Raw genomic sequence first — 15589 nt, forward strand, 5'->3', positions numbered from 1 at the left:
ATGGCTCTGCGCCGTGGGCTGGGGCTGATGCACCGGTGCGTTCGCCGGCCGGCGAGCCCGAGCTGGGCTCCCCCGAGCAGCCCGCCGCAACGGGACCGCGGCACGGCCACGGAGAAGAGCCGCGCGACGAGGACGGAGGAGAAGAGGAAGGCCCGGGGGGGCTGCGCTCCGGCAGGCTTCTCCTGGGAGGAGAGGTACGGCTTGGGGGGAAACGCGCGGCGGGAGGCTGGGGTGCTTTTCGGGCACTGAGTGCTCCGGGTCGGGAAAGGGAACRAGCCCCTCGCCCGCTGGAGGTCTGGGTGGCAGGTCGGGGAGGGTGAGCAGTCCGTCCTCCCCTTCCCAAAACGCAGGAACCCTGCAGTTCGCTGGGGTGGATTTAATCTCGCACAGTCTTAGCAAAAGGATATAGTAGTGGCCAGGAATGTGACCGCGTAGATGATGCAGGAGGGACGTGTCGAGGGACGTGTCAAGGGACAGGAGAGGTGGCTTGCCCTGCTAGGGCCAAGYGCCGGGGGGCTCAGACCCTTCCCAGAGCAGACGGGGCAGCCAGGGGTGAGGCAAAGCCCCTGATTTGGTGGGAGGAAGCCACCGAGCTTGTTTGGAGCTGGAACCTGAGCTCTTAATACGTTCTCCTTCTGCGTCTGCACTTTTTTCCCCTCTGAGCTTAGTCACGTTTGAACACTTTGTTCCCTTGGCTTCAGCAGCCCGGAGTCAGATCTCACCCCCCGGGTCGCTGCCTGGGGGAGACGCTGCTCCCGGCGCTGCCCCTCAAGGGGGGCCAGACGGACACCCAGGCATCGTTGGGCAACCTGCTGCAAAAGGCTCGGCCTGTCCCCTGGAGAGCCGATGGCTGCGGTGCCCGTGTCCCTCTTCCAGTGAAGAGGCACCTGCAGAAAGGGAGTTTGCCCCAAAACTGCTTGTGGACATCCAGAGTCCAGATCAGAACTGTCTTGTCCACAAAGCAGCCRGCTGGTGCTTCATGCCGGGTCACGTTTTGTAGCACTCGGATGCCGACCTGGCTGCCTCGGGAGGCAAGTAATGCTGGGCACTACCGCTATGTTGCGCTTTCCAGGTTAGCGGATGCGGCCACTCCGCTGTGGAGACTTCCCTAYGAAGAGCAGCTGCAGGTAAGACGTCTTCACGTGGATTTCTGTGCCTCGCTGTCCCTTCCATCCCTCCTCCGGCAACCTCTGCTTTAAATCCTGTAGCCTGTTCAGACCCCTTTTACCGCTGCTTTAATCCTTCAGTTATTCTGAAGGACAGAAAGTACTGAGGTACCTATGGGTGGCCTCTACGATGACGAACAGCCCGGGAGCGTGTTCTTGCATGGTGGTCCTGTCCAGCACAGGACAGCCGCTGAGCTGTGGCTTCAGGGTCTCTGACGGGATGCGGAGACTCCCTTGGACCCAGAGCTCTGGGGACATGGACCCACGTTTTCTCCCTCTGTTGCTCTGAGCAGCGGCGGTGCACAGCGCCATGAGAGAGGCCAAGTTTCTCTAGGGCTACGTCCTACCTGCAGCATTGCCTCCTGCGGGCCACGCGAGCTGCGTGGCCAACAGCTTCCCGCTGTCTTGTGAGAGCGTTCCTGGCTTAGGACTCCTCCGCAGGTGAAGTACGAAAGCCAGAAGAAGACTTTGCGGACGCTGGCATCCCGTCTCGAGGAAGCAGGCGTAGATGTGCAGAAACCTGGGGGACTCTGCTGTCCTCTCCGTCCTATAGTCCCATCAGTGAGTATCTCGCAGGGATGCTGTTCGCTCTGAGGTCCTGGTGGGTTGTTGCTCAGCTCCTGAAGAGTTTCATGGTGGGGATTAACTGGTTGCAGTGACGGCCGGGACGGCTGCTGTTCTTGCTTGCAGGAGCGTGAAACAGGCCCGCTGATCAGGAGCCCTGGTTCTGTGTCCGAGCCGAGCCTCCAGCAAGCTTTGCCTGAACTATTCTGGTTTTTGCAAGGCTCCACCTGGACATCCCCCAGGTCTCGCTCCCTGATAAACCTTTCACTGTTCTATCATGGAGAGCCATTTTTCCTTCCCAAGATAAAGTTTTGGGGGTCTTGGGCACAAACTCTGTTTCTGAATTTTGCACATCTGTGTGTGTCTTCCTGTGTTGCTAATCGAACACCCAGACAAGGTTTTGGCTTTCCTTCATTACTTTTTTTTTTTTTTTTAATCCAAGGCTTTACTTTTCCTTCTTTTTTCTTTCAGCCCATCATTAATGGCTACCGAAACAAATCCTCCTTCTCGGTGAACCGAGGACCGGATGGGAACCCCAAAACCGTGGGGTTGTACGTGGGAACTGGCAGAGGTCGGTGCAGGACAAGGCGCTGGGTCAAAAGCTGCTGCAGCATGCAGGGTCACAGCCGAGGCTCTGCCGCAAAGCGCCCGAATCCTCTGGCGTGCCGACAGAAACGCCCCCGAGGCTGGGGCAGCGGGCATTAGCTAAGTTTTAAAACCTCCATTTACTAGTTGAAGAAAGCCCAGCTTCTAATTTGCCAAGTGCAGCAGTAAATAAGATAGTGGTGTAGCAGCACCTCTGCGATTCATCTTAGTTATTTCTATCTGTGGTGTTCCCAGGTTTTCCGTGTGCTCCGGAAGTCTGTGCTGGCCGGGGACGGTGGGGGCGGTTTGTGCAGAAAATAATTGCATGGATGCGTTTTACCTCTGGCTGCAGAAGCTTAGGATTTAAGCTGACGGTGGGAAGTGCTTTAAGCCCACACCGCTGATCTCCAGTTAGAAAAGCAGCTTGCTCGGCTCCTGCTGCCCCGTTTAAAGACGGGCGCTGAGCTTCCCCTGGAAGCTGTAAAGAGGCGTTTAAACGAGCTGTCTGAGCACTCACCTCTTCCTGAAAGTTAGCGATAACAGTCACTGGCCAGGGCAGTTCTGGCAGGTCCTGAAGAATACGTTACCCGGAATCTCATAGGGATTAGTGGGGGAATTCAGCCATCAGGGCGGTTTGTGTTTGTGAGGGTTTTTTTTTTCCTCTTTACAAGGGGATAATTCTTGGGGCAGAYCTTTCTACAGTTTATCATGTCAGATGCTACGATCGTTTATTCCTCACTGTGAGGAAACAGTTAAATACCTGCTTGTCTCTCTCCAGCCAGAAATATTGTCTGCGTGAAGGCCGACCACGTGGAGAACATACCCACGAAACACAAACAAGTAGCCCAGGTGAAAAAATAATAATAATAATAATAATTTAAAAAAAAAAATCTGTGTCTAGACTGGGGAATAGAGGGAGGCTGCAATAACGTTTATTTGGGGGAAGGCTACACTTATGCGGGGCTTTCAAGTCCGTTTGCATGTTGTGAAAATTTCCAGTCCTCACCCAAGTATTTTTGAAAACTTAGAAGTTTAGCGTGAGAACCTCTAAGCTGTCCTGGCGGATGAGGCTAATCGAGTGACAAAGAAATCCTGCAAATCTATTACAACGCGTGAAAATCACAAATTGAAATGATCAAAGTGTCTTGCTTTCCAGTAGCTAAACTCCGACAGAGCTTTTGCTCAGTGTATTTCAAGGAAATAGAAGAAGCCGACGACAACAGCAGGGCGGCCGCCCGTCTGAGGGGTACGGAGTTAYGCCAAGGCCAGGGCGGTAGGTTAAGGCGCCTTCGCTGTCCCCCTTCCCCGCAGTGCTACGAGGAGTTCCTCCGGCGCTCCCCGCTGGAGCCCTGCATCCTCTTCCACCGCGGCGGACACTGGCGGGAGCTCGTCGTTCGCACCAACAGCCGCGGCCACACCATGGCTATCGTCACCTTCCACCCCCAGCAGCTGGGCCAGGTGAGTTCGTGGGGGACCGGGACCCACACAGCAAGGACACCGGCTGCCCGGTCCTGGAGGTCCTGCTGCTGGTGTGTCCTCGCTCCCCATGTCCTTCTGGGGAAGACGGGGGAGACTGAGGATGGAGCTGAGGCTTCTGAGAGGTGCCTGAAGTGAGCACCCTTGTCCAGGTGTCCTAGCGAGGCTATTCCTCTCTCCTTATCCACGAAGCCTGAGCATGACCAGAGGTTTCTGGATGGTGTGCAGCCATCTTGCATAGAAGATTTCAAAGCTGTCCTGAATTTAGCATCACTTTTCTGCTACGCAGCTAAAGCAGGCTTCACCTCACATGCATAAAAAGCCGCTGATGGGCAGTTTTGTATCCATAGACCTATGGACAAATCTAGTATTGAGTGAGATAAGCCAATATCAGGGTCCCCCAGCTGGCAGGACATCTGGCACGCAGGAAATAATGGCAGGACCTATCCAAGATCTATAAAACCCCAGTCAGAGATGATGCYCAAACTACGCTGTTCACGCCATGTTCAGCCTCGCATGGGGTTTATGACAGTGCGGTGCTATGGCTGAGCTTTTCAGGGGAGCACCGGACCTACCGGCTGGGTGTACAGCTGGGGAGAGGTGTCTAAGCAGATTACCCAGACACAATTTTTCCTTTCTTGCTCTTGACAGGAGGCGCTGGCTGCTCAGAAAGCATTGCTGAAGGAGTTCTTCACTTGTGGACCTGGAGCAGTATGCAGCTTGACCTCACTTTATTTCCAAGAGAGGTAAATGTGTTGACGCTTCTAAAACTTGCAGTGTGCTGTGGTATGGAGGAGAGGCCCCAGGGGAAGACTGAAAACAAAGCTTTCTCCTTTTTCTCACCCATCTCTGATCATGCTCAAGTTCTACCAATTCAGGGAGCACTTCAAGAGAATGACAGATGCTTGGATGGCTTTCTTGCCAACACGACTTTGAGATGGCCACATCTTTTCTTTATCTTGAAGCACCTGAAACACTTTAATACACTTTGGCCTTAACTCATGGGAGTTTTGAGCCTAGGAAACTGAAGAAAAAAATCTAAAGGAGCTTTCCCAAGACAATAAATCAAGCTAGCAGCTGAACTGGGAATAGATCCTAGGAGTCCTGCCTGATAGTCAGTCACTTTGACCCTGCTGATGAATTTTAGGTTGTGCAAGTCACAGATCCCTTACTGTTGAAATGTTCACAGGAAATAAAAGTAGGTGTGGGGAGAACCATTCTCCCCTGCAGGCAAGCACCCCAGGAGCAAAAACAGGAATACAATAATTCTTTGCAAACCCTGCCTTCTCATGGCTTGTTGTATTTGTTCCTCAAGCACTATGACCCGCTGTTCCCACGAGCAGTCGCCCTACCAGCTCCTTTACGGAGAACCGCACATCTTCGAGGAGCTGCTTGGCCTGAAGTTTCGCATCTCTCCAGATGCGTTTTTCCAAGTAAACACGCGTGGAGCAGAAGCGCTGTACCAGGAGGTTGGGAAGCTGAGCCAGGCTGCTGGAGACACCGTCCTCCTCGATGTCTGCTGTGGCACGGGTGAGCAGCGGCTGTGGAGCACGAGTGCTGTGAGCCTGGCTATGACTGGGCTTGTGCCGAAGGTATCCCTGCTCTCCAGATCCCTGTTTCTTCAGCGTGGAGCTCTGGAGTATTCTTGTATCCCTCATTTCCAGGCACGATCGGTCTCTCTCTGGCTCGCCAAGTGTCCGAGGTTATTGGTATTGAGATAGTGGAGAAGGCAGTGGAGGATGCCAGGTGGAACGCGACATTCAACGGTGAGTTCAGACTCGCCGTTGCAGAGAGTTTCAAACTAATTGTTGAAAAATATGAAGCAAAAATCAGGGGAAGGCTCCTAACAACTACCTGCAGTCAGTGGTGCCAAAAAGCGAAGTCCTTCATGTTATAACTGACCCCCTCTCCTTGCCTTCATATGCGGTAACAGTGCTCCTTCCCGCACTGTTTTATTGATGTGATAGTAAAAGACTGGAGCTGGGTGATCATGTAGGAAATATATGGTTTGGGATAGCGTGGAGAATCAGTTGGATGAGATGGTTGGTGCTGATGGTGGGTAGCATCTTTCTATAACATATGCATTTCTCAAAGAAATATCCTCCACTGATAAGATACTCTGATATTTGCTTTGCCTAAGTCGGCCTTCTTTCTCGTCACATCTGGTGAGACTGACTGTTCTTGCACCACGTGTTTGCCATTTTGCTTCACAGGAATTTCAAACTGCGAGTTTCACAGCGGGAAGGCAGAGATGGTGTTACCACAACTCCTGTCATCGTGGAAGGACGACCGGCCCCTTGTTGCTGTGGTGAACCCATCCCGGGCTGGGCTCCGTAAGAGAACATGCTATTTATTCTCAGTCTTACAAAGAGAGAATTTTGAATGAGAATGTCAAGCCCTTTGCTCCCTTAGTTCCTCACCTGGTTGCTGACCGCAGCCAAAAGCAGCTGTTTCAGAAGGACTAAGAAATCCTGCGGTCGGCAAGCTTGGCCGCGGTGCTGTTGTCCCACTGAGCTCAGCAGGCTCGTGGCACGCTCCGAGAGAGTCGGTCCTTTCACAAGGCTGAAACGAGGCGTTTGGGCTGCTTTTGGTTCTTGCTTTGTGAGAAGGTGAAAAGCGGGCCATGCCCATCAGTCTCTTTAAAGCAGACAGCTCTAATCTTTTTCCATCTTTCATAGACTCAGAGGATATTTGAGGAGTGAAAGCCTCTGGAGGTCTCTGGTGCAATCCCCCAGCCAAACCAAGCTGACTTCAGGGTTATATTAGGTTGTGCAGGGCTTCCTACAGTTGAGGCTTGAATGTCTCCAAGGATGGGAATCCCCAAGCCTCTCCTGGCCCCGTCCCAATGTTTGACACCCCCCTTTCTGAAAATGTTTTCCCTAATGCATCTAATTAGAATTTCYCCTTGCTGCAACGCATCTGTTGCTGCTCATCATGTCACTGTGCACCTCCRAGAAGAGTCTGGCTCCATCTTCTCTACAACCCTTCTATTAGGCCACTGAAGACAGTAAATGGATCATCTTTCTCCTTCTCTTCTTCAGGCTGAGCAGCCCCAGCTCTGACTCTCCTTGTACATGCTGTGCTCCAGCCCTCTGAGCATCTTGATGGCCTCCCCTGCACTTGCTTCAGTGTGTCCTGGGAAGCCCTAAATGGGACATAGCATGCAGATGTGGTCCTATAAGTATATAGGGAAGGTTTTACCTGCTTCTGTTTCATTTAACAAATTTTCTCTAATCCTTTATTCTCCTGGGAAGCAGAGGAAGTTCTCCCTTGGCTCCACCCTGCCAGAATCAGCTGAGGTGCTGGCAGTGGGAGCCACATCCTTGGCTTCCTAAGACCCTGCATCTGAGACAGGACATGGCAAAATATGCAGTATTCTCTTTTCCCTTTATTTCTGTCAGTTCAGCGAAGTTCTGTGGTGCTGGATCTGTAATCGTTCTTTCTGGAGAACGTGCTGTCATGGTATCTCACTAGCCAAGCTTGGTGTCTTTCTGTTTTTGCAGATTACAGGGTTGTGCGAGCCATCCGAAACTGCAAGGCCATCCGAAGGCTGCTCTACGTCTCCTGCAAGCCGGAGGGTGAAGCCATGAGGAACTTCCTTGAGTGAGCACCCCGCTCCCTTCCTTTCCACTGACATTAGTGATAGACCTTATTGTGCCCTGAGGACAAACACACAAATATCTGACTGTTGCTCAGGAAGGTTTTTATTGTGACTGAATTTCACTGGATTAATTCTGCAGGTGTGATCCAGGCCTAGCCGGTCAGTGGGATATTGAGTCCCCTAGGTTCAGTGCAGGAACATGGGCCTCTATCCAAAGAAGTGAAGTCAATGGGATTAGTCACCTACTTAAGGTTAATCAAATAATTACGTGTTTTCTGGGGCAGACACATTTGCAGATGATAAAACTGCCTGCAGACATCCTACCACCAGACTGAGGATCATTTCCTCATGGTATTAAGTGTCTTTTGAGCTGGGATGGCTTGTGAGAAATGAAGCCTTAAACCTGCCACCAACCCTTCAGCTTCTCCCTGAGGTTTTCAGGGCTGGTTTGGGATTCAATATAGGGGATTCCAGACCTTATATCAGTGTCAACTGCAGACTCTGATGGATGTTAGCCAAACACGAGATGAAACCTTAATGCATCCTCTGTGCTATTGCACCACTGCGCAGTGGGAAATCTTCTACTTTTGGTCTAAAGTACAAACATTGGTCTAAAGTATTGAACATTTTGCTTTCTGTAGGTTGTGCTGTCCACCCGACCCCAGGAAGAAGCTGGCAGGAGAGCCGTTTGCCCCCGCGTTGGCTATACCTTTTGACATGTTTCCGCATACCGTTCACTGTGAGCTGGTGCTGCTGTTCACCCGCTGACGAGCCAGGCAGGTACGCAAGCTCTGCGAGCTGGGGAAGCAACCTCCAAATGTTCTGAAGGCTGGAATGGATGCGGTTATGTTCTTAACTTATTTTCTTGAAATATGTATAGAAATAAATATTTTTGCTGTTACCTTGGATTGCCTGACTACACTGTTCTGTATGGAAACGCTCAGATTTCTGGGGGTGAAAAGATTCTTGGTATCACTTCATCCCTTCCTCTCCCCTTCGAATCTCTTCTTTGGCTGCTGGTCAAAGCAGCCTGGAAAACTCTTCACCATCTCCCTGGTATTGTGGATTTTCACCACCAGCAATGTGAATATGAAGCACTGAAATTCCCACTTTTTCTGATATTGTTATGTCATCAGTTCTCTGCTTGCTTCAAGGCTATTTCAGATGTTTTTAAAGTTGATAGTGAACTTTCTATGAAGCAACTTTAGGAACTAGAAATCTTCATGCTTCATGGGGGAAAATGATCATTTTGGGGGTCAGGAAAATATTTCCTAAAAAACCTTCAATAGCAGTATTGAACCACTGCCAGTCGTATGAATAAAGAGACAATGAAAAAGTTATTTCTATAAATTTAAATAAAGAGGGAACGGACTTCAGTTTCTCTTCTTCCACAGCTCCGTCCCCTTTCTTTGCTAATGCTTGTTGCTACCTAAATATGAAATGCTCCCTAGAAAGTCAGCAGCAACAAGTTGTTTTCTTATCAGTTTGCACTGCAACAGCTAATTCGGAAATCTGGTTTACTTTGAATCTGTCCTGCCATGCTGGACACCTCGCTGCTACATGAACTGCTATTTTTATTGCTAGTTCTCACCAGCTCTTCAAAAGATGAAGCTGCTACAAACTGTAGGTAGGTCCTGGTGAGCAAAGATTTTTCCTTCTGTTTTGTGAACTTTGTGTTGTTTCAAGGGCTCTTTTTTATTTTTTTGAGTTGTGACGCTTATGTTGTATTGAAGTTACCTTCTGGGTTAATCCTGGTCATCTAGGCCAGAACAGTAGTAAGAATACACATAGGCAGCCAAGCCATTGAATTTGACTCTTTTGACTTAGAAAGAGGAATTCCCTAACTGATTTAGGTGAATAAAGGGTTAACAAACTACCTAAGGATGCAGGGACAACTGCCTGTCCTAAGGGCTACAGTTCCAGGTATTTTTCRCAGACTTTTAACTCCAGTGCTAAGAAATGCTGATCTTGAAAAAAAACAACTGCCACCGGTCAGTTCTCAGACTGTGCAAGCTTAAAATGTATGGGCTCAGCACCTGGGACTTGCTACAACAGGCGGATGCTAGACCAGGAAGGGAGGTGAGGGGGGAGATTCCTCACTCGTCTCTTGTGCTATCCCACGAGCATAAGATTTTTGCACGTTTTTACAGCCTGTTGTCTGCAGTTCATAGTGAGGGATGCAGTTTTCCAGCAGCGCTGTTTGTATAATTATATCTTGGCTTCTTGCTGTGAGATGATGACTTTTTAAATCAGAAAGTGAGACAGTGTCAGGAAATTGTTCCCCTAATCTCTGGAGACTAAAGATACAGGACAAGCGATRGAGCTTGTCTGCAGTGTGTGTGTGTGGGGGGGCACAGTAGCTTGACTGTCCCCTTTGGGACATCAGGTTCTAGGACCATCACAGGGACAAGACATCTGTTTTACTCTTTTGGGGCAAATATATCAAGCAATACATGGTTTCCTGTGTATTAGCTATTGAGTATCTGAAAAAACACTGTGTGCTGGTAACCAGCCTGTGCACTAGAGATCTCCGACCCCCTTTCCTCTGTAGTAGGTTGCTCCAGCGCCGTCTGCTAAAATGTCCTCGTTTTCCCACTAGCGAGCAACTGTGCTATGCGTTTGGCTGCCTTCCCACATCCCTCGAATTGGCTCTGCTTCGGCTTTGTGTGTGTAATTCATGGGGCGTGCGAGGAAACGGAGAACTGCTTAAACGCGACAGTGGTGGGCATTCCCGTAACTCAGCAGGTGCCGGTGACGGCCTGGCTCCGGTTGCATCGCTGCGGGGCATTAGGACCCGGAGGCAGCTGAGCGGAGGAGGCAGAATCCCTCTCCCGCTGTCATCCTCTGCTTCTGCAGCCTTATTCCTCGTCTCCTTCAATGGTGACGGACTACCTCCTGCCCGGGCGGCCAGCCACAGCGAGGCCTTGCTAGGACCGCTTCCCGGCGGATCGATGGCATCTCCCAGGACCATCACCATCGTTGCCCTCTCGGTGGCCCTGGGGCTCTTCTTTGTCTTTATGGGGACCATCAAATTGACCCCTCGGCTCAGCAGAGATGCCTACAACGAGATGGTGAGTACGGCGGTGGCAGCGGTGCGGGAGACGTGCTCCTGGCAGGGCGCTCTCCCCTCAACCCTGCAGCAGGAGCAAGGTCTGCAGGGGGATACAGAGACGGAGCCCCAAGCGCCGGGAAGGAGAGGGAAGAGGGCTCTCCAAAGCCTCTCCGCCTCTTTATCTGGAGGACCCAGGGGGAAACAAATAATACGCAGCGCGGAGAATACCCYGGCAACCTTTGCTTGGGCTCTGTTTGAGCCTATTTACAGAGAAACCTCCCGTGGATAAGGACAGGGTAGGGAGGCGAGCAGGATGGGCTATGAAGGCACACTGGTGCCTGCAAAAACATGGGGAAATGAAGGTCTCCGTAAAGCAAAATCTGAAGGAGGGCGTAGCAGGGAGGTACAGTCAATCCTGGCAGGGCGGATACCTACTCCCTGGAAAAGAAGAGGAGGAGGAAAAGGAGATACCTGCCTGCTTTGGAAGCCACATGATCATTCTCAAAATTATCTGTGCTTTAAAGCAAAGAAAATGACAAAGACTGTCCCTACCTCACTGGACTTGTGTGGGGATTAACTTGTGACCATGAAATGCTTTGAGATTCTTAGCTAGAGGAAGAAGATATTAATAGTTGCACTATTATTATTATTCCCTTCAGCCTGAGATTGCAGCCTCTCCTCCCCTTGCAAATGTGAAAGGGGTGAGAAGAGGAAAGAGAAGTCGCTCTGTGCATTTTTCAGCCGGTTGGCAAGTTTTCGTTCCTCTCTGCCCAGGGCCAAACCAGCTGCAGAGCTTTACCTGCTGCGAGCTGCAGGCAGGCTGAAGGACCGTCYTCTGCATTTCGCTTCCTTGTCTGCATTTGCTTGCTCCCCTGCTCCCTCCTTACCCCATTTTTGTTACGTTTATTGCAATGGCTGAAAGGTTTTGGTATTATTTTGGGGCCCCTAAGAAACAGCGATGGAAGTTTCCAGCACATTCTGCTCTCTCCTGTCTGTGCACCTGCCCAGCTGCTTCTCCTGAGCTCTCAAATAACATCTGAATTGCAGCGTCTCGCCTGCACCCCAGCCTAGAGAGCTCAGCAAGAGGAATCACCAACAGATGACTGGGTAGCAAGAGATGAAGACAAAATGTCCAGAAAATAAAGCTCTTAGGCTGCTGCTGCATAAAAATTAAGGAAAAAAGCACTGAAACTTGAGAAGCATTGCAAAATCCTTGCTCTCTATGATACTTTGCTTCTCTGAGGGTCCCTTCCTACTTTTCCAAAAAGAATCAGGCCTACAGGTAGGAATTATCCCCATTTTTACAAAAGAGAAAGCAGAGGTGTTCAGATATTAGACAGCAACATCATACTTAATACCCTGTATTGTAACATGTTCGTGGCTCCTTAGGCTTTTGTGCTTTTTGCTGTGCTGCGCACTGGGGTGGTCTGTAATGTAATGGAGACTGCGAGCGAGAACCTGATCTTGCTAATCGATAACCGTGGCCTCTTGCCCCAAGAAAACACAGAACCTCTCTTACCTACTTACAACACCAAACTTGCAGTTGATTTCATTCAGTAATAAAAACACACATTAGTTGGTGTATTAAAACATTGAAAACAGCAGAGTGCTTTAGGGCATGGTACTAATAAGTTTCATTATAAAGCTGTATTTTTCACAACAGGTTAAAAAACTGGTGCTTTGAGGAGAGGTTTTGCTCACTGGAGGTTTAAAGTGCATTCTTAAAATACATACACTTGGAGTAGAAGTGTCCTGGGATCTTTAGTTATTTAGTAACAAGAATGCTGCATATTTTTTTTTTAACTGCATGTGAAGTATTTCATCTGCTTCTCTAAGAAGGAAGCAGCAAAATTTACAGAGAAGTGGGGAAGTTTTGTGTGCCCATAGTGCCTGTTTCCACAATTACATCTGAGGCAGATCTACACTCTGATTAGCGCATGTGAGATCTGCACAGCCGTGCACCTGAGATTAGGGCTTCCATTTCTCTCTTCCTGATTAGGCAGCAGAGAACACAATGGCAGGAATATCTGCAGGAATAGTATATTCAAGTGTGAATGGAAATAATATCAGACATTGCAAGTAATTAGGAGCATCATTAAAAAATAAGAAAGAAAAGCAAATACTTGGCTGAAGAAAAAAAAGTCTCCGGTACTTAACGTTCAAATGCAACAACTTGAATGTATGTAGGGAGAGAGGTTGTTTTTCCCTGTAAGAGCGAGGTGTCTGTTTAAGGAGGTTGTCTTGTAACTATACTGCTTCTAAATCCAGCAGAAACCAGACAGCGAGGATGGCAAAAGTCAGCTTGTTTTTATCAGAGGAAAGAAAAGATTGTAAAGCTGTGTAAGAGGAGGAGGAGTAGGCTTGGTGAATCTCAACTTTGATGTACAGTCCCATGCTAAGATTGCAGTGGGATATTCTAGGCTGCTTTGAGGTGGAAAGGGACTTCTGTTTTTGCTTCGTCCTTTGGCTTTGCAGGGACTAGGTGCATTATTTAATTATAAAGGGCACGCTACTTTTGGAGAGAGGTATTTTTCAATAACCTGGTTCTGCATTGTTAATTTTAGCGATGGTAACTTCAGACTTCAGGAGAAGGTACCCTTGCTACGTACTTGCTCACATTACGGTGCTCTACACTATTACTGTTTGATTCCAGAAACGAGCCTACAAAAGCTACGTGCGGGCCCTTCCCATGCTGAAGAAGATGGGAGTCAGCTCCATCCTTCTCCGCAAGAGCATCGGTGCCCTGGAAGTGGCATGTGGCATTGTCATGACTCTGGTGCCTGGTCGCCCCAAGGACGTGGCCAACTTTCTCCTCCTCCTCCTCGTGCTGGCTGTGCTCTTTTTCCACCAGCTAGTGGGGGATCCACTCAAGCGTTATGCCCATGCCCTAGTCTTTGGGATCCTGCTTACTTGCCGCCTGCTGATTGCCCGCCAGCCTGAGGAGCAGCCGCCGGAAAAGAGGATCCTGTCGGTGAATGGGGACGAGCAGCCACTTGTCCACGAGGCAGCTCCTGAGAAAGGCAAGATGAAGGTATCCTAGTTGAGTGCGTTTGAGGAATACGGACCCATGAGGCAGCTCTCTCCTAAAGCACCCAGAAAATTTGTTTTTTATTTACCTATTTATATTTTTTTGGCTGTCTAAATAAAGTTGCACTTGGGGTCTGAGAGACACAGGGGACGTCTACACTGTAGTTGTGCTTTTGCTGCTGCCTTGTAAGGTAGAAAAATACAAGCTGGCTTTAAACTAGATAGCTTGGAGGCTGTTAGCAGCCTGGCTGGAGGAGCACTGGCCTCGATAGGAGCTGCAGAACCAGTCTGAGAGCATGGGCAAATACGTGGGCACTTAGCCCCTACTAACTCAGTGCTGCTGGAGGGGGGCAATTAGTCCCTGAGCTAGGTGGTTTAAACCTAGCTTGAACACACCTCTGCTACATTGCAATCTTGGCAGCAACTGCTGTGTAGAACATAACCAGAGTGTCTAGGGCACGCGTCCCTGCGCTGGCTTGTGCAGCCCACCTCATAGAGCTATCTGATCCGCAAATGTACACGTTTTCTTTTACACAGTCAGGGGGAAAGGACCCTACTGAGCGTAAATAGTAGTATTTGTGTTTGAGAGAGGCATCTTTAGTGTCTGCTGCCTCTGTGAGCAGTCCTGCACGCGGACTGGTTCTCCAGGGAAAACGGGTGGTGCCACTATTTGCCTCTTCCTGGATTTCCACGCTTTGCAGAGGTTCTAAAACTGGGGCGATGCCCTGGCGAGAGTAACTGTTTTTCCCTGCTTCACATGAGCCACTGGTATCCCTTCACCCCTCTCAGCAGACAGTGAGGATCCCTGGTGAGGGGACGGGTAGAACTGCCCAAAGAATTGTTTTGACCCAGTAATAAGCCCCAAAGTTCCAAAATGTGTGCCTGCTGCTGGAAAAAAAGCATCATGCTCCCTATTTCCTTAGAGGGGGGCAAAAAAAATCCCCCTTTTCACTACTGCAACTTCATAGAACTGTGGGTTACTGCTAATAGATAAGGGTCTGAACCTGTCCAGGTACCTCATCGTGCATCCCACATACAGCTTGAGTGAGCTGGGGGAAGTCCTGTCACAAGAGCCTGAATCCCTGTGTGTTGTATCTGAAATCTTATGGAGTGTCATGAGAAGTGTGTTTTAAGTTCTGTTTGTTTTCTCGATGTTTGTCTGTTTTCAGTTTTTCCTTATTTTCCTAATTATTCATGAAAATAAACTTTTTGAAATTTGGAGGAACATGTCTCCACAGTAGCAAACTTTTTGAGAGATGCATCTGAAAATAGTTTTCATGGGCTCAAAAACTGCATCTAAAACAGGCAGAACCATGTTAGGGGAAATCCATGGAGAAAGACAAGATAATGAAGGATGGAAACCATCTGAACATTACTGGACTGCATTAACTACAGGCTTGTAAGAGAGACATCTGAACACCTTCATGAAATGTCTCTCAAATTTCTGCTTCAGTCCAATGTATCAGTGAAAAAAGACATAACCCCCCATAAAATGTTGATATTATATTTCTATAAAATTGATAGATGTTCACATGCAGTATATCCAGTTCTGATCCTCCAGTTTTCCTCTTACGCAAGGCTGCTACTTAAACAGATGCCCAAATATGCTACAAAATCCTCCTCTTAGAGCCCCAAACATTGACTCTCTCCTGTCAGATGTGCACCCCGGACAGCAGAAACTACAAGAAGTCACCTTCATTAGACAATCTCTTGTCTTTACAGACTACCTCAAGGTCACCCCAAATCCATTTCCTATGTTTCCTGAAAGACTACACTGAAGTTAATAGTCACTTCTTAACTCCAAAACAAATAAAAAAAAAATCACCAACTCAAAAACCCATCAAGGGTTACATTCCTACACAAAGTACTCACAAGCGCATTGCTGCAACCTTTTGGCCAGCTACCACTCTCAAGTGCACCTTATCTCTAACTCGGTAAACTTTTGGAACGAAATGCTTGTGTTTGTCTCTTGTGACACTCTTCACTAAAACCTGTACGGATGCCGCAGTAATAAAATAAATGTGAAACATTCAGCACAGCAAAGCTTATTCCTGCAAACGCCTTAACTACATGCAACCTGGAAGAACTCTGGACTGTAAGTGAATTCTGAAAAAAATC

The 15589-nt window shown here is 49.0% G+C and overlaps 2 protein-coding genes across 2 annotated transcripts; both read left to right on the forward strand.

The window, feature by feature from the left end:
• TRMT2B (tRNA methyltransferase 2 homolog B) lies at nt 1-8293 on the forward strand. Its single transcript, XM_026066271.1, has 12 exons — nt 1-194; nt 1073-1127; nt 1608-1727; nt 2202-2301; nt 3094-3164; nt 3627-3773; nt 4443-4537; nt 5107-5321; nt 5456-5557; nt 6005-6124; nt 7295-7394; nt 8034-8293. Exons 1-12 carry the CDS (start codon nt 1-3, stop codon nt 8158-8160), a joined length of 1446 nt encoding a protein of 481 aa, XP_025922056.1. The 3' UTR covers nt 8161-8293.
• A 1746-nt stretch (nt 8294-10039) lies between these two features.
• Nucleotides 10040-13603, forward strand: TMEM35A (transmembrane protein 35A). The gene is made up of 2 exons (XM_026066252.1): nt 10040-10463; nt 13098-13603. Exons 1-2 carry the CDS (start codon nt 10344-10346, stop codon nt 13482-13484), a joined length of 507 nt encoding a protein of 168 aa, XP_025922037.1. The 5' UTR covers nt 10040-10343; the 3' UTR covers nt 13485-13603.
• The last annotated feature ends 1986 nt before the right edge of the window (nt 13604-15589 follow it).

This window comes from Apteryx rowi, unplaced genomic scaffold (assembly GCF_003343035.1).
Source record: "Apteryx rowi isolate R43461 unplaced genomic scaffold, aptRow1 scaffold_24, whole genome shotgun sequence".
NCBI lineage: Eukaryota > Metazoa > Chordata > Aves > Apterygiformes > Apterygidae > Apteryx > Apteryx rowi.